This window comes from Phoca vitulina, unplaced genomic scaffold, assembly GCF_004348235.1.
Source record: "Phoca vitulina isolate PV1807 unplaced genomic scaffold, GSC_HSeal_1.0 scaffold20, whole genome shotgun sequence".
NCBI lineage: Eukaryota > Metazoa > Chordata > Mammalia > Carnivora > Phocidae > Phoca > Phoca vitulina.
This window is the reverse complement of record NW_022589723.1, coordinates 13,419,059-13,438,218: the sequence shown is the minus strand read 5'-3', so window position 1 is coordinate 13,438,218 and position 19,160 is coordinate 13,419,059. Positions and strand designations below refer to the sequence as shown.

General features: G+C 43.3%; 1 protein-coding gene across 1 annotated transcript in view; it reads right to left on the bottom strand.

Moving 5' to 3' along the window:
* Positions 1–1,285: 1,285 nt before the first annotated feature.
* Positions 1,286–19,160, bottom strand: part of SQOR (sulfide quinone oxidoreductase) — a 49,915-nt gene continuing 32,040 nt past the window's right edge. Inside the window, exons 4-10 of the mRNA XM_032417951.1 lie at positions 18,847–18,900; positions 16,379–16,573; positions 13,475–13,684; positions 8,157–8,340; positions 3,365–3,432; positions 2,893–3,071; positions 1,286–1,613 (exon numbers count right to left, since the gene is read on the bottom strand). Of these exons, the coding sequence (XP_032273842.1) occupies positions 1,556–1,613; positions 2,893–3,071; positions 3,365–3,432; positions 8,157–8,340; positions 13,475–13,684; positions 16,379–16,573; positions 18,847–18,900 (948 nt within the window). The 3' untranslated portion in view covers positions 1,286–1,555. The remainder of the gene's footprint in view (positions 1,614–2,892; positions 3,072–3,364; positions 3,433–8,156; positions 8,341–13,474; positions 13,685–16,378; positions 16,574–18,846; positions 18,901–19,160) is intronic.

Below are 19,160 nucleotides of genomic sequence, written 5' to 3'. Positions count from 1 at the left end.
AATCAGAAAGACTTGGCGGTAACATTATTACCTAAACTAGGTAACTGTTCAGGTTTGAACTCCGAACCGTTGTAAAAATCTAAGGCATTCATCAGAAAGGATGAATACCCAACTTTTGCCTCAACATGGATGGGACTGGAGGAGATTATGCTCAGTGAAATAAGTCACGCAGAAAAAGACAATTATTATATGGTTTCATTCATACGTGGAACACAAGGAATAGCATGGAGGACATTAGGAGAAGGAAGGGAAAAATGAAGGAGGAGAAATCAGAGGGGGAGACAAACCATGAGAGACTATGGACTCAGAAACAAACTGAGGGTTTTTTGGGGGGGATGGGTTAGCCAGGTGATGGGTATTAAGGAGGACACGGTGACATAATAAAATAAAATAAAATAAAGAAAAAAAAATCTAAGGCATTGCCTAGACTGCTATGCATTTCCCTTTGGTGGGGTTCAGTATATATGAAATGTACAAAGCTTTAAAATACCAGATGGAACTGAAACTGTAAGTTTCTACAAATAAACAGATTGGGAACAAATGATTTTGAAGCCACTGCTGAACTTCAAATAAATGAACGATTTCCTGCAATATTCCTAATGTGAACTCATTCAAAATATCACTGGCCAAAATCGGGACTGAATCAAACAGATGCTCACCACACACATCAGACTTCCTCTAACCTCATCCTCCGTGTGCCTAGGTGCCCTGAAAAGCGTGTGCCATGAGAGAGTAAGACTTGCAAGAGATTCAGCGGGGGGAATGTCTGCAAAGTCTAAAGGAGAAGGAACGGGACGAGCAGGAAGGGCTTTCAGACCACGATGCAGCTGGGACGCCTGGGACAGGAAGAGGGGAAGGTAGGAGGGTCCGGGAAAGAGAACCTCTGAGGACACAGTTCTAAGGCTGGTTCGGCCAGGTTGACGGGGCATCCTGGGGCCAGCTGCCCCGTGGAGTCCCACATCCTACAGCGATGGGCCAGCACCCCATCAGTCAGTAGCCAGGAGGAGGTGTGGCCTCAGCACAAACATGGTGGCGGAGCTAAGGGGGCTGCAGCCACCACGTCCCCACAGAGGACTTGTAAGCATCACGTGTTCGGGGCTGTCTCACACACACCGCCTGAAATAATATTTTCCCTGGAGTGACCTTCTGTGCATCCAAACAGGCTCTGGTGAAATCATGCCGGCTATCAGTGGAACGCTTACAGGAGGCAACAGGTAAGCTCCCGCCACCAACCCCTGCTCCCAAATGCTGTAACTTTTCATTCCACCGGTCAAGACAAAATTGTGTCACAGAATCTCAATCAATGGCAAGCTTTTATTTAAAAAATAGGAATCTATTCTTTCATTTGAATACTTCCAAAGAATCAAACTCATCCTGGGCAGACCACACAGTGGCTATCCAGAGGCACTGAAAAGGGATGCATTTGGTCACCATGATCCAGCAGTAAACTCTTTGCACAGGGTTAGGTTTTAAGTTCTTCGTGAGGCTCTTGGTCAATCAGCGACTGTGATTTGGGTTCAGAAGCCATCCAAGGAGAGCAAGGGTTGAGCCCTCCTTAACTCATACCCAGATGGAACACCTTCCTCAGAAAAGCTGGTCCTCCCCAATAACCCCTGGAAGAAATGACCAGAGAAGATTATTTGCATCAGAAAAGATGAGGGTGACTTCAGCAGCCGGAAGCTCAAAGGGAGGCCAGGTTGCTCACAGAGCATGCTTCTCGGCACATAAAACAACATTTGTCTAGTGAAGTAGAAAGATCCCATGACCGGGAGGGGACAACCTACTTTGGCTCCTGGCTTTGACACAGACTTGCTATGTGAGCCTGGACACGCAGACTCAAGTCAGCAAACAGGTAGGAAGCTTCTACTACATGCAAACTGCAATCCTCTCCACTCTCATTTGCTCATAAATTAAGTATAGGTCAGGGTTTCTCAACCTTGGCCCTACTGACATTTTGGACCAGGTATTTCTTTGCTGTGGGACTGTCTTGTGCATTTCAGGATGTTTAGCAACATCTCTGGCCTCTGCTCACTAGATGCTCCCAAACATCCCTTCCAGTTGTGACAATCAAATATGTCTCCCGATATTGCCAAATGTCCCCTAGGGGGCAAAATCCCCCCTGGCTGAAAACCACTGGTGTACATATCCTGACTTAACTATCTCTTAAGGGTTTGAACAAGTGAAATGAGATTGTCATTTTTTGGACAAAGAACTATTAATTTTAATTACTCTATTTACTTATTGAATTCCTACTATGTAGCTGTCTTTCTATGTGTCATCTCATCAATCCTCATCCTGTGAGGTAGGCAATGTTCATTTCATTTTGCAGATAAGAAACTTAAACATAAAGTGTTTAAGCAACTTGCCTTGTCAGCATTCTCATTCACAGCTAGTGAATGACAGAAGCAGGACTCAGACGCAAGTCTGACTCCAAAGCTCATGCTCTTCATCACTAGGTTTTATTTTTCTTGGAACACAATAAAAACAAAAGGTGGCAGACGAAAAGGTGGCTACTTGACACGTGAAAGTGATTTACTATTATTGTTGTTGTTGTTGTTGTTGTTGTTAATCCAGCAGCAAGAGAGAGCCAGGGCATGGAAGACAGAAGACTTGGTCACTGCCAATAATGAAGAGAAGAGGCTGCCTCCCCCTGTGGCGGGCAGATGTGGGATGGCTCCCTTCCTCACCCAGAGCAGCCTCTTCCCCAAGTATGGCTGAGGTCGCAGATCCTAGGCTGCCATCACTCAGCCATGAGAAAAGGCACAACAAAGCAGATCCCATCTGCCTGTTCCGCTTTGGGTCCTGATCTCTCCTATAGCTTGAAGCCCTCCTTGAAACAACCAGCCTGCACAAGTCAGTGAGGCGGGTCTCTACCCTAGACGAAGGCCTTACCTCAGCATCATATTCCAGTACAGGAAAGGCATCAGGTCGGCCTTCATGATGTACATGCTAAGTCGCTCTCTGCTCTGGTCAAAGGGGAAGGTTTCCAGTGGTTGACCGTCGTAGTCGAACTCCGCAAGAATCACACGGTTGTAGCCAGTCACCAGCGGACACGAGGTGTAGCCATCATACTAAATTTGCATGTGAGACCGAGTTGGAAAGTGGCTTTTTTCATGGTATTACAGAAATACTTTAGAATTTATTATTTACCATAAATAGTGCCAATTTTCTTTCTTTTTTGTATATTTTCATTTTTTGTACCGTGAAAAATGGAAATTATCTAACAAAAATATATGCTAAAGGCAAAAATTAAAGTGCCCATGTGAAAGAAACCAATTAAGAAAGTGGCAGAATTGTGGGAAAACACTGCTTTCACGCAGAGTAGATGATAATTGAGACAGGGCTTCTTACATGGCATACAAACCTTTTTCATTGGTTTTTGATTCTTCATAATTAGAGAAATTGTTCTGTCAAGTATTCCTGACTGGGCAGCTGGAAGAGAAATGGAAAAGTCCGAAAAATATAAGCATCTAGGTTTTCCAAGAAAACTAATTTGCAATTAAATGCAAACAAGTTAAGAAGCCTCTATTCCCTCTCCCTCTAGATTTTAACTAGAACATGACTCACCTTGCCACTCAAAGTTCTGGCTACCAGAAAGGGTTCTTTAACTCATCAAAGGCCCACACAGATGCCTCTGTAAGTTTGAAACTCTCCAAACAAGAGAAATGCAAGGATGGTCCTACCCCAAACCCACTCCCCCTACTCTTAGGGGTCAATGGTTGTCAACTTGGTCTGTGTGTCCAGAATCCCCTAGCCTATTCAGATGTCCCTTTGTCCTTGTCCAGACAGCCTCAGATATATTCAATTAGGCCAAACAGTGAGCTTTCCTTTGCACTAGAACGCCCTGGCTGAGGCTGACCAGATATAGACAGTCAGACAGGTAGACGGATGTTTTTGGTTTTTGATGGCAAGAGTGGGAGACTGTTATGAAAATATTCAAACTCTATCATTCTTGTTTCATCTATCCCATCATAGATGCCACTTTTTTTCTGGCGTATTTTCAGAGCAAACGTCACAACAATTCACCCATAAATATTTCTGTGTCTATCTCTGAAAAATAAGGAACTTTTTAAGTACAAACCCAATAGCATTTTTACACCTGAAATTCTAGCAATAATTCCGTAATATCACCTAATCCCAGGCTGTGTAAATTTTGAATAATCAAACTGCCCTTTTAAAAATACAGGCAGTTTGTGTCTCAAGAGGTGGAAAACTAGATTTACTTTTGAGGGGGGATGGGTTATGTTTATACTGTAAAATGCTCATTAAAGCAGTTGTTTTGTGATCCCCAAAGTCAGGAGTCAACAGACTTTTTCTGTAAAGGAAAATTTTACAGGGGCGCCTGGGTGGCTCAGTCAGTTGAGTGTCCAACTCTTGATTTTGACTCAGGTCATGATCTCAGGTTAGTGAGATGGAGCCCCCCCCCCCCCCGCCATCGGGCTCCGCGCTGGGCATGGAGCCTGCTTAGGATTCTCCCTCTCCCTCTCCCTCTGTCCCCTACTCCTTCTCTAAAAAAATAAATAAATAAATAAATAAATAAATAATAAATAAAAATTCTACACCTTGTGGGCACAGAGGCAAATATCAAAGACATTACATAACAAGAGAGAAAAAAAACTTATTAACAAAATCCAAAACATAAAAATAATTTTTTGTAATAGTGAGAAGAATGAAATTCTTTTCCTTACCACAGTGTTCCCTATCATCAAATTGATTATAAATGTTAACTGGTAAAAATCATTCCTACAAAAACAAGCTGTACAAAAACAGGCAGCAGGTTGCATTTGGCCAGCAGAGTATAGTTTGCTGATGCCCAAATCAAAAGAGCAATAAATGTTTTTCCAAAATGAGGAAGTTCAAACAAATGAGGAATAAATAATTCTGCTTAAAAATATAAACTGGCTGGGGTGCCTGGGTGGCTCAGTCAGTTAAACATCCAACTCTTGATTTCGGCAGGGGTCATGATCTCAGGGTCGTGAGATCGAGCCCCGTGTCGCGCTCTGTGCTCAGCGAGGAGTTTGCTTGACATTCTCTCTCCCCCTGCTTGCTCTCTCTTTCTCTCTCTCTCTTTCTCTCTCTCTCTCTCTAAAATAAGTGAATAAGTCTTTTAAATATATATAATTATTATATTATATAATATATATATATATATTTTGTATATAAAGTGGCTGTCCTCATTGTTTTAACATCTCTAAAGATCATATTTCCATTTTGGAAAACTTTGTTCCCCTTTCGGGCCACAGAGAGTTTGGAATCTTTACTGAGAAGACCCAAGGAGGCCTCTGCCGCAGGGCATCAAGGCCAACAGATGAGGAGAAACAATGGCCAGCAGGTGCCACCTGCCGAGAGGTTGGGACCCAGGAAGCAGTCACACTGTCCAGGTTTAAGGTGTGTGTGTGTGTGGGTGTGTGTGTGTGTATGAAAGTATATGTGAGCTGTGGATTTTCCCTGTATTATAATCCCCTTCTGTTATGCCCAAACCTTCGGTTAACTTTTGTTAAATGTCACATCCTGGTCTTGATGTGGTGTGGGTAATGAAGGGAGAACCTTGGGGCAGAGAAAGAGGCATGAGCCACGGGAACACTAGATTCAATGCGGCAAGATGGGGTCTCACTCACAGTAGCACAGTGGTCTGGAATGAGGTAAGACACCTGGTTGGGTGGCAAGTAAGCCAAGAAAACCTTGCTAGGGATATTCAGAACACCTGGAGAAGGGAATCTAGTGAGAAATGTAGATCCACTTGGGGAACACTGGCACTACTGTTATTTCATAGCTAAAATGTGAAATGACATACATATATGCATTTAACATGAATGCAATAAAAGCATTCATACTGTTTGAAATACAAATGGAATGGAAACAACATAAATATAAATTAAGAGTAGACCTATTAAATAAATTCTGGAGCAACCATATAATAGAATATAGACCGGGAAAAAAACAGATGTAAAAAACAATGGGGATACTCTCTACGTGCTCAGGGGGAACACAGAAGCAGCAAATGCAAGGCAGGGCTGGGGACAAGATTTTTCACTTATAACTTTTTGTGTAATCATATTTATCTCTTCAGAACAGTGAATGAAATGTGTTTGATGTAGGCCACACACTGGGTAATCTGGGCCCCACATGCATCCACAGGCATTTTCCACACATAAATTCAGCAGGTTACATTAAGAGAAATGTAAATTTAAAGCATCATCACGCAGTCTGCCTATAGATCACAAAGAGAAAAGATACCTTTACAGTGGAGAGAACCAGCGGGCACCCCTTCACTCAGCGATGAAATCTAACTTCACCAAGGACAAGACAAGCTAACATGGCAGGCTCCTAAGGTGAGGCAGCGGGAGGAACACAGCCTCACGTGTGGAGGGTCTTGCCAAAATGGATCACCTGAATCTAATTTTAAGAAAACCACCAGACAATTCTAAATTATGGGATGTTCTACAAGACAACCAACCTGGACTCTTCAAAAATGCCAGGGTCATGAAATTGAAAAAAAACAAATGTCAGAAGGCCTCTTCTAGATTAAAGGAAACCAAAGAGACATGACATCCAATGCAGTGTATAGCCCTTAACTGGCTCATGGATTTAAGGGGGGGTGGGGTAATAAAGGCCATTTTTATGAAAACTGGAGAAGCCTGAACTGGCTTGTATATGAGATAATTATATATGAGATAATACAGTGTTCAATTTCTTGGACATGATCATGGTCTTGTGGATATAGAGGAGAAAGTCCTTTTTTGTAAGAGATGCAGGTCGACGTACTTGAGGGTGAGGTATTACTATGTCAAAACTCACTTTCAAATGACTCGGCAAAAAATGTACATGGAGTAATAAAGCCAATGCTACAAAAGATGATAACTGGTTAATATCTGGAGGCTATCTGGATATTCATTGTACTTTGAATTTTTCACAGGTTTGAGATTTTTGAAATCAAGAGTTGGGGGGAAATGATTATTAATAATGAAAAAGACAATGGGGCGCCTGGGTGGCTCAGTCGGTTAAGCGGCTGCCTTCAGCTCAGGTCATGATCCTGGAGTCCCGGGATCGAGTCCCGCATCGGGCTCCCTGCTCAGTGGGGAGTCTGCTTCTCCCTCTGACCCTCCCCTCTCTCATGCTCTCTGTCTCATTCTCTCTCTCAAATAAATAAATAAAATCTTTAAAAAAAAAAAAAAGAAAAAAAGAAAAAGACATTGAGTGGGTTTCCTAGAAAGCCCTTCGTGGGTTGCAGCAGTGAAAGTAACACAATCTGTTCCACAGGTGTGCAATTCACACAAAACGTTCTCATCCCAGCAGCGGGAAGGTCTGTGTTTTACAGAATCTGGAGAAGACAGTTCTTGTCGAGAGAGGACAGCATCTAAAAGACAATTCTCCTCATCACTGCTAGTGCAGAACATGGAGGTAACGAATTTACTTTTCCAGGCTGAGGCCTTAATCGTATACCCATCAGGGCACGCTCCACTGTATTTGTCCTAACAGAACAATTTGATGGTCTGCAAGCTTTCATTGACTTGGATGCATTTTCTGTGGAAACAAACAGCTTCCCCAGCTTTATGGTGTTTCAAGCAGAAGAAAAATAGCCAACCTGCCTAGTGTCATGGGCAAAAAAGGCCAAGGAGAGGAGCATGGCAGTATGAGAAGTAACAGAATTCCAGAGAGCTGGAAAGGTGGTACCCTCTCCCTAATGTCCCCTCCCCTGCAAACAACTCCCCGGACCTAAACAAAGGCAAATGAGGTCAGGCTACTCTTTCTTCTTCTTTTTTTTTTTTTAAAGATTTTTTTATTTATTTACTTGACAGAGAGAGACACAGTGAGAGAGGGAACACAAGCAGGGGGAGTGGGAGAGGGAGAAGCAGGCTTCGCACTGAGCAGGGAGCCCGATGCGGGGCTCGATCCCAGGACCCCAGGATCATGACCCGAGCCGAAGGCAGACGCTTAACAACTGAGCCACCCAGGCGCCCCTACTCTTTCTTCTTTACACGATACTAAGTTCATGGACAACTTGCTTCTGTGTCAGGGAGGCTGAAGTCATTTTTAGGCCACAAAGGTTTCACTATTAATGGAATGCCGTTTGTGCCAAGCTTTGGTTTTTGTTATGATGGTGCTTCAGGGTGACATCATTCTGAGAGAGTAAGAAACCTAGCTCATTCTCTTACCTACTGCGGCAGCGGTCTTCGACGTGGGAAGGTTGGTGCAGTCCCCAATGCCGAAGACATTTGGGTATTTCTTGTGTTGAAGAGTTTCTTTATCTACATCCACCCAACCGGCAGCATCAGCCACAGGACTCGTCTTGAGGACATCTGGTGAGCTCATTGGTGGGGTCACATGAAGCATTTCATACTACAAAGAAGGAAAGCATCCAAATTTGTGGTTTTTTCCAGTATTTCTCCAGCCTCACAAGCTGTCCCCTGACCTCCCTTACCCGTACACTGCATGGTGCACCATCTGCTTCATGGTTGCACTACTCCACACCCTCTCCAAGATCTTACACACTCCCATGCAGCCTCATGGTAAAACAACTAACCATTCTCTTGCCTGCTGTGGTCTCCCTGCATAGACTCAACATGATCCTTCTGGTCAGGAGGCATGGGGGAATCACAAACACCAGAATGAACCTCACTAATGTTCTGAAAGAACCCCCTGATGTTTCTATTATTCCTAAAACAAAGGAGGAGGTGTTTCTCAGTTGCTCTCCCCTGATCCTCAGCTGTCTACTTGTAAAGTCTGGTACTTGGGTTTTATTCTGCAAAAAGGTGCTCAGAGTCCCTGAAAACTATAAAGTCTGTGTTCAGAGCTGGTAAGTGAGCACCATTCCCAAATACGGGTGGACTCTCAAAATCCATAAAGGAAACCATCAGAATGCCAATTTAAGGTGAAATAAAAGGTGGTGAGAATATTAGCTAGCATTTTGGAGGAGAGAGGGATCTGATTCAGGAAAGGGTTTACTGAACAGTGTAGGGGACAGGGTGGATTTTCTTTTTCCCAAAAAAAAACTGCAGCACTGCACTAACCCACTGTGATCAATTTGGAGAGCTCACTTAATTTTTTTATTTATTTATGTAATACTTTCATATTTGTTTATGTAATATTTTATAGTTTATCCTTTTTCGTCTTTTTATTATTATTTATAAACTCCATCTAGCAATTTCAAACTGATTTAAGGGTCGCAAAACATTTCACCTTAAGGTGAAAACCTTAGCATCTTAAGACAATCCCAACCTTGTGATGCTCAATAGCTCCCAGCTTCCACAAGGAGGTCCGCACCCTCGTCAGTGCTTGGTAATCATGGATGGTGGAAGGAGTTAAAGAGGTGGCTTGTCTTTATTCCCACTCTCAAACCATTATAAGTTTCATTAGCCGTAAGGTAGAACGGTGCTGTAAATGACCAGAGCTCTTCAGCAAGGGGATCTTGGGTGGTTCCTTACATGCACAGGTCCCTGAGCATGGCTCTGTTAATGACCATGGAAAAGGAACACCTGTCTGCAGGATAATGCAGAAAATGGCCAACAACCATCATCCACCAAATTACTAAGGCTAGGTCTATTTTTTAATAGTTAACCAGAACTACTTTTTTTTAGCTGAGGGAAAAATCTTACCAGAGACATCTATATTCATTGGCGTTAATGTGCTTAAATTTCACAAGTACACATGAATTCCATCCATCTCTGCTAGAAGGAAAGTTAGCTATTTCCATATAATCATCATAAAGGCATGAAGTTTTACTTGAGCTAACATCCTACAAAAGAGATGCTAAGGTCTGCTTTATAGATTTACTGAAAATTAACATTGGCATTTCGCTGTAGCTTGTCCTTTATATGTTATTTCCACAAACCGTGTATGATAAATAACTTGGTTTTCCTTCATTAACATAATCTCTTCAGAATAGCCCTTTTGAAACTTTCATGTTTAGAAGCAGCATTTAGGGAAATGCAGGTTCCTGGGCCCCACCACCCCGAGATCCCAATCCAGCGAGTCTGGGTGAGGCCCAGGACTCTGTACTTGAACAAAATCTCCTAGAGATTCTGACATGTGAAACCTGTAGTTGACAGTCTTGGAAGCTCTGGCTTGAAGGGACAGGTTCGTTTACCATGAAAAACAGAATGTCATTATATGGACAAGTCATTTCACCTTCCATTTGCTTATCTATAAAGAAATACATTACCGTTGGCCATTGAACAATGCAGGGGTTAGGCTATAGGCTTTCTTTTTCTTTTCTTTTTTTTTTTTTAATTCTTTACAGTGGTGGTCCTCAATCCTGCTTGTACATGAGAATTATCAGAGGAACTTTCGAAACTCCCAATCATCAGTCCACCCCCCAAACTAATTAATCAAAATCTGTGAGGGTTAGACTCAGACATCAGAACATTTAAAATCTCCCCAGGTGATTCCAGTGTGCGGTCAGGGCTGAGAGTCACTACTTCAACACCTTTTGGTAGATTTTTTGGAATTCCAATTTAAGAGTGGGGTTGGGTTTGGAAAGAAAATCTGACCTGAAATCCTATCACTCAAAGGGGATACAAATATCTTTCTTCTTTATAAACCCTTTAGAAGAATAATAACCATTTATTTATCCAAGTCCCCATCCACAACTTCAACTATGCAGAGCACAGCTGAGAACCAAAGTAAAAAAGACCAAATAACAAAATTAAGTTAATGCACTCAAGCGCATACACTTTGTTCAGAAAAGTATGCTGTGGGCCCTCATTGTAGCTCATTCACTTTTACTTAACATAGAATTGAACACATTCTCATTTTCCAGTCAATAAAGAATTAGCAGCAGCAGCTTAAAAGAGCTGAAGCTGGGGGGACCTTCTAGAGTCACTTACAACTGCCTGACAGCCAGGAAAGAAGAAAACTGGAAAGCTACAAAAGGGACACACACAAAATCAAATACAGAGTAGTCTGAGACCCTTTTATAAGGTGATAACTAGCCCTAGTAGGCCCTAGGAGCATAACTATATAAAAGCTATTCAAAATTATGACCCTGAGCTGCGGCAAGCAGATATTAGATGAGACTGGGACATCCTATGATACCAGAAAGCAGGAAAGTGCTCAAAAATATGATGGCGACAAGTCACAAGGGCATCGCCATCTTGAAAGGGCTCCTACTGACCAAATCTGGGACAATGTGAGCACCAAAATAATTATAGACAGTAATGAATTATAAACCATTGGGGGTAAAAACAAAATTCATGAGTTCATACCAATAACTAATGAATTAAGAGAGAAGGGAGGGCTCTTGCAGACTGAATGCTAACAGCCTACTATTAAAGGTAGAGAGAATGCTTGATTGGAAAAATCATCATTTTGCAACCGCCATAGTAAAGACTGGATTAGGCAAAAATCATCAGTGGATGGTAAAACCAGTGGGAAACTTAATGAGGAGGGAGTATGGTGTCTGCTTGGTCTTTTTTTTTTTGACGGGAATTTTAATTTTTATTGATGAACCAGGATTTCCTACTGAATTTTTTTTTTTTTTTTGACGGGAAGTGTCTGCTTGGTCTTAAAGCGTCTTCTCACAGACTTCTTATTAGTAGCAAGGGGGGAAAAGAATAATAATTAAACAGTGGAGAAATTGGGCCATCTCTTGACTGGTGATCCAAATAAACATCATCAATGAGGGGCAGGTGACCATTCTGTGCTCTCAAATGTGATACACTAGAAAGTCACGACATCGCTTATGCAATACTTCAGTCTAAAATGCACAGCCTGATACTGATCACAAGAAAACATAAACCCCAAATGAGGAATATTCTATTAAAAAATAAAGCAGCGGGAGGCGGGCTGTATTATTCCAAAATATCAACCAAGAAAGGCTGTGGAGGGCGCCTGGGTGGCTCAGTCGTTAAGCGTCTGCCTTCAGCTCAGGTCCTGATCCCAGGGTCCTGGGATCGAGCCCCGCATCGGGTTCCCTGCTCCGCGGGAAGCCTGCTTCTCCCTCTCCCACTCCCCCTGCTTGTGTTCCCTCTCTCGCTGTGTCTCTCTCTGTCAAATAAATAAATAAAACCTTTAAAAAAAAAAAAAAAGAAAGGCTGTGGAAATGTGTCAGATCAAAGGATGCTCAAGAGACATCACAATTAACAGGCAAGACCTGCCTGTTGACTGGGTTCTTGCCCTGGAGGGAGAAAAGCACTATAAATGCGATTGGGTCAATCAACAAAACCGGAATACAAACCGTGGATTAAAATATTGTGCCCATGCTAAATTTCCTGAATTGATAACTGTACTGTGGTTATGTAAAAGAATAGGGATCTCTTAAAGGATTTACACTAAAGTATTTAGGTAAAGGGCCATGATATATGAAGTATATAACTCACCTTTAGAGGCTTTGAGAATATATATTATATTACATTATTATATTATATTATATTATATTATATTAATTATATTATATCATATTAATTATATGTGGAGAGACAGAGAGACAGAGAGAGGTCAAATGATAAAGCCAATAGGGTAAAACTCTATAATAAATGAATCTAAATAAAGGCTACACAGCATATAGTTTTCTTTGTACTGGTTTTATGTTTGCAGCTTCTCTAAGTTTGAGATTATTCACAAATAAAAGTTTAAAATTATGAACTTGAGTCATCAGTAACATCTTAAATGAGAGTTAATACACACCACTTAAGAAAGGAAAGATGTGTGCAATACATTTTAGAAAAAAGCCTGCACTAAAAAGCTTAAAATGTGAAGTTTTGATGTTTAGAAGATTTGTCGTTGGCTCATTTCAAAATTCCTTTTTTTATGGAACCCTTCATTCCTCTAAAACCACGGAATGAATAAAATGTCACTGTGATCCGTTTTCTCGTTGCTAACAGCTCTTGCCAGAGTGCTATAAACAAATGATTCTCCCATGGATGCTTCTCCAGATGCCTTTACGTTTTGTTCTTAATCCTCATACACCTCTACAGAAGGACTATTCCCGCTACACAGAAGGAACACACACGCAGAATACAAGCCCACATACAGAGGCTCAATCTTTCCGAGTTAGGGTACGGCTCGCAAGAGCTTTCAAGGATTCTGAAGTGCCTCCTTTTGTGCACAGGTGGAAGATATTTAAAGACACCCCCCATCCCTCGTGAACAACCCACAGGCAGCGGTGTTTCTCCATAAATCAAGACAATCACCAAATCCTCCACTGACGGAAGCCCTTCCTGAACTCTAGGCAAGACCCGAAGTCATCAAATATTTTTGGCTACTTCAAGTGACTCGGGAAGAAAAATGGAGATACAAAATAGGATCAAAATTCACTTGATACCCGTAGATAAACACTCCTCAGCTCCCAGGGACACCGCCTCTTACCTCTTTCTCTTCCCCATCCATTTCGATCCACCTTCTCCCCTACTGCTGCCCTGGTATGCTCATTATAACCAGCCTCCCCCAGCACGATGATGGCAACTGGGAGGTGGGGGCCACAGTGTCACCAGCATCTACAGCCGTGTGTACCTGACAACTGAACCTCACCACTCACCGAAATCACTTGGGTCTCTCCAGGTTTGTCCAGATTCTCAAAAACAGCCTCTTGTCTATCAGCTCGGACTTCGATGAGGTTTTGCTTGTAGTTAACGGTGAGGTTCCTCTCCTGGATGATCTCCTGCAGGGCAGCTGCATACTTCTTAACCCCAAAAATGGTTCCAAGGGAAGTGTTGAAAATGATATTGGCCTTGGATCGCTTCCCTGTCTGGGAAAAACGGAAAGAACAGAAACAACCAACGTCAAAGCATTACTTCAGCCACCTTTTTTTTTTTTTTTTTTAACCTAGATGAGAATTAAAACCCTCAGAAGAGAGCTCACCAGCTTTCTCCATCACTATACACTGATGGGGCGAGGTGTGAACCAATTCACTCTCTCCTTATTTTCTCTCAGTGACACAGCAACTAAGTGCACTTTTGAGTCAGGGGTTAAAGAGGGCACCAATCATGTGAAGGCCAGAGATGGAGGTCAAGTCCAGAGAAAGACGAGCTGAATTGTTTATTCATATACTGATTTGTTCATCCACTCAGTCAGTATTTAATGAGGTCCTAGAGTTGGCCGGTACTGTTCTAGGTGCTGCGGGAACAGCAGTGAACAAAGTTCCCGTCCCATTGGCTCATACACAGTCGTATTGTTCATATGTTTCAGAGGCTGGTATTTTCCCTGATGCCTAAGATCTCATAGGGCCTGAAAGAGAAACTTCCTCTCGGCCATCTAAGACTTGGTAGAAAAGAGTTTTGCAAAGAGAATTCCAGATGGGAAGAAACAGCTAGTCTCCCTTTTCCTTTGTTCAGCTCCTTTCAGGATTTGCTCACCTGGATCACACTGTTTGTTTGTTTTGAGAGAGAGAGAGAGAGGTTGGGAGAGGCGCAGGGGAGACGGAGAGAGAGAGAGAGAATCTCAACCAGACTCCATGCCAAACACGGAGTCTGACGTGGAGCTCGGCATTGGGCTTGATCTCACGACCCTGAGATCATGACCTGAGCCAAAATCAAGAGTCAGACGCGGGCGCCTGGGTGGCTCGGATGGTTAAGCATCTGCCTTCAGCTCAGGTCATGATCCCAGAGTCCTGGGATCGAGCCCCACATCGGGCTCCTGGCTCAGCGAGGAGCCTGCTTCTCCCTCTCCCTCTGCCTCTCTCCCTGCTCATGCTTTCTCTCTCTGTCTCTCTGTATCTCTGTGTCTCAAATGAATGAATAAAATCTTTAAAAAAAAAAAAGAGTCAGACGCTTAATGGACTAAGCCACCCAGTGCCCCTGGATCACACTATTGGAAAGAAGTTAGGTGGGTAAAAACCTCAAAAGGCTGTGCCATCCGGTAATTCTCATAACCCAGAATGACATTTCTTAGAAACAGAAACGATGACTCAAACTGTTCCTTCATTCCCCAGGGTGGTTGGCACAGGTCTGCACAATTCAGGTGAAGGCTTCCCGGGGTGGGTTCCAAGCACACATTCAGGTGGCTCTTCAGTCCCACCTGCCCCTCCCCTTCTCTCACTTGTCCCTTTACAGAACCACAGGCTGCTTTGAATCCCGCCACTGCCTCAGGTCAAACCACACTATGATAAACTAAATGTGACATCCCCCACGAGGGCAGGAGGGCGGGAGCAGCTTCCCCGCAGCCTCACGCCGGGTGTACTCGAGCTGCAGACACCGGCTCTGACATGCAGGAGGAATGCGGAGCGTCCCCACCCAAATAGCTCTTTCCACCAAGGTCTAAAGTTCTATGTCAACATTTATTTTTGCCTTTAGAATTGGCATTTTGCCTACTGTATTTTCGTTTATCAAGAGCCAGAAAATATTCATAACCTTGAACTAGAGTGGGAGCAATTGAGGATATTGTTATGTTTAAGAACAAACAATGTGGGGCGCCCGGGTGGCTCAGTCGTTAGGCGTCTGCCTTCAGCTCAGGTCATGATCCCAGGGTCCTGGGATCGAGCCCCACACTGGGCTCCCCCTGCTTCTCCCTCTCCCACTCCCCCTGCTTGTGTTCCCTCTCTCGCACTGTGTCTCTCTCTGTCAAATAAATAAATAAAATCTTAAAAAAAAAAACAAAACAATGTACAACCGATTGTCCAACTATATGGAAATACTTAAACAATCTCTAACACATCTTCCCACTAGATTTCTATGTACACATTAAAAGTATTTTACAAGGACTATTTAATAAAAAGTAGTACATCTAGGGGCGCCTGGGTGGCTCAGTCGTTAAGCGTCTGCCTTCGGCTCAGGTCGTGATCCCAGAGCCCTGGGATCGAGCCCTGCATCGGGCTCCCTGCTCGGCGGGAAGCCTGCTTCTCCCTCTCCCACTCCCCCTGCTCGTGTTCCCCTCTCTCGCTGTGTCTCTCTCTGTCAAATAAATAAATAAAATCTATAAAAAAAAAAAAAAAAAGTAGTACATCTAAATTCGTATGGTATGATTGTAACCATTAAAAAAAAAAACAAAAACAGGGGCACCTGGGTGGCTTGGTTGGTTAAGCATCCAACTCTTGATTTCGACTCAGGTCACGATCTCAGGGTCGTGAGATCAAGCCCGGCAGCGGGCTCCACTCTGGGTGTGGAGCCTGCTTAAGACTCTCTCTCTTTCCTTCTCCACCTGCCCCTCCCCACCACATACTCTAAAACAAAACAAAACAAAACAAACAAACAAATAAAAAACACATGTATAGGAAACAAAATAGAAGGACATGTCAAATTGATAACAGCAGCTATATTAAAGTAAATGGAATATAGCGACTTCATTTTTTTTCTATTTTATAAACTTCCAATTATATAATTTTGTACATATGTAATAAAAATTTATAAATAAAAAAGGTATTTTGACATGGATAAAATGGATTTCTGGCATCACTGGATTAGCACCGTCTGCTCTCCTTGTCTCTATCCCTGGGAAGGAAGCATACCTTCCTGAAGTAGGCTTCTGACAAATACATGATCTTCTGGGGTGCTCCGGCACACTTTACAGGGGTATTTGGGAAGGTAAAGATGGCATTGCCCTCCTTAAAGTCCTGCAGAGCTTTCCATGTCTTCTCCACCGTTTTCACTGAATAATTGGACCCTATTTTGGGATGGTCAAAACCTTCAGGTAAGCCTTTAATCTGCAAGAAAGCACACAAGGAAATTATTCTTTAACAAAAGTGCAAATTCACGAGTGTAAATTTTCTAAGAAAAGTGCAAAAACTCTTGTCGTGAGCCTTCATTCTCTGCCATTTCGATAGCCTCTCAAGTATTTCAGTCTAGTCATTAGCCCGCAGGACTCACACCCATTGGAGCAGGCAGGAAGGTGAGGGATCTGCTAAGATCAGGACTGTGGTGCCTGGAGTCAAATGCCGAACTGCAGAATGGACTCGGCCCATGGGAACACCTTTGCCTCCCTGGCCTTGAGACCATGATTTGAACATATCTCTTCCCACCATCAAGGTGAGGACAAGAAGCCAGCCATGCTTCCTTTTTGGAGAATCAGTTGCCTTACTGGGGAGAAGGACAGGCAGAACCAAGAGCCATATTGTCAATAATCACAAACTTAAACAACCCTTTATCAGGTTGCACCAAATCAAACTCTTGGTAAAGGCAGGTAATTAAAAACATGGACTTGGGAACCCCACAGATCTGGCTCGAGTCCCAGCTTTTCCACTTATAAGGGTTATGACCCTGGGTAAATTACCGAATATCCCTAAGCCAGTGGGTCTCAAATGCAGTTCCTGGGAACTTGCTAGAAATGCAAATTATCAGGCCCCACCCAGACCTACTGATTCAGAAACTCAGGGGCAAGCCCAGAAATCTGTCTGGCTCTCTAGGTGGTTCTAATGTACACCGAGTTTATGTTCATCATCTGTAAAATGAATATAAAAGTAACTGTTTCAGAAGGTCGTTGGTGGGAGGAGATGAGACCACACACATAAAGTGCTTAGAAAAATGGCACCCACACGGTGAGTGCCCCACAAAGTCTGTGTAGTCCTGCCAGGAAGATTAACTGGACACTTGTCTTCGGTGTTAGAAGGTTCATAGACTGCAGTGAAGATGGCATAGATTGAGTTGAGACTCAAGCACCAGTTCTTCCAGCAAGAGCAGAGAACCATCAAAAACCAGTCATGAAGATGGGCTGGTCCTTCGGAACCTCCCAGGCTGTTCTCCAGACTGTAGGGCAACCTCGCGACACCCACCCCTCAGCTGTCAAGGAAACAGAGTGCTAGGATATCCTCCACAATGCTCAGAGTAAAAAGCAACTGTTCCTCTGATTACTGACCATTATCTCCTGCTACAGTTTAAGTAGTTGTAATATCAGCAGTTTCAACAGCAATAATTATCATTATTATTATTTTTATAAAATCTCCTTGTATTTTAATGTTTCTGAAGTCTCAGCCCATGCTAACAGTGGATAATTCGTGGCACGACTCTGAGGTAGGTGAGGAACTAGTCCTGGCTCCCAGACACAGATGAGGGAACTGAAGGAGAGCGAGGCTGAGAGACCCACCTAGAATCTTACAGAACCGGATGCTGAGACTCCTGACCACTGCCTCGGGTTCTCCTCACACGACCTCCCTGCTCCTGGTTCCTAAAGCAAAACTCACTATCCAAGAGATAAACAAACAGCTGATCTCTTATCTCTTTCATTACTAGTCTCTAGTTTGAAGAGGTTCTTGTTAAGGAAAAAGGTGCCATAAAGTGGTAACCAAGTTCCTTTTAGGAAGACTGGTCACAAAGGGCAGGTTATGACCCCCCCATCCAATTCGAGTTGCTTCCCTAGGAACTCTGGAGAGGCAGGGAGAGTCAGAGAAAGAGAGATCTGATTCCCCCTTTGGCTGACCAGGCCAGGGAGCAGGACATCACCATGCAGACACCCCGTGGAACTGAGGGGAGAAAGAGGCAACTCAGTCCTACATAACAAAGTAGTTTTCTCGTGACTCTGGAAGAGCCTGCTCTTTTGCAAGAATTGCCATTAGGGCATGGATATGCTAAACTCGGATTAAAGCTTAAAGCTAAAACATATCATCATCGTTGACATCGTTGACAAAATCTTAAAGATTTTTTAAAAACCATATAAAAAGACCGCTAAGAAAAGAAAAACTAAAAGAGGATCCCTTAGAACTCTTTCATGCCAAAATGAATACAAAGCAACTAAATGCAGCATTTGATCTTAGCATAAACAGGCCAGTGTCACACAGAAGTAGTTTAAAATAGGGGCACCTGGGTGGCTCAAATGGTTAAGTGTCTGCCTTTCGCTCAGGTCATGATCTCAGGGTTCTGGGATCGAGTCCCGCATCGGGTTCCCTGCTCAGTGCAGAGCCCGCTTCTCCCTCTCCCTCTGCCACTCCCTCTGCTTGTGCTCTTAAAAAAAAAAAAAAAAAAAAGAAGTAGTTTAAAATAGTACCTTCTCATAGTCCAGCTGGATTCCGAGAGCAATAATAAGATATTTGTAGGAGATCTGCAACACAAAACAATGGTATTTTAGACCAGGATCCCAGAAATGGCAGCCCAAGGGCTAACTCAGCTCTAGCCCCATGTGGCCACCCCCATGCCTCCATTTTCTACTGTGGATGCCTTGAGGCTGTGGGTGGCAGGCAGGGGACAGGGAGGGAGCCACACTCCTGTCTGCCATCACGTCAGCCACTCTCTGTTTCTCATGCCTCAGTGCTTCACAAGTATTGAATAACCTGCCTGGCTCCCGAGGGTTTGAGACTCCCG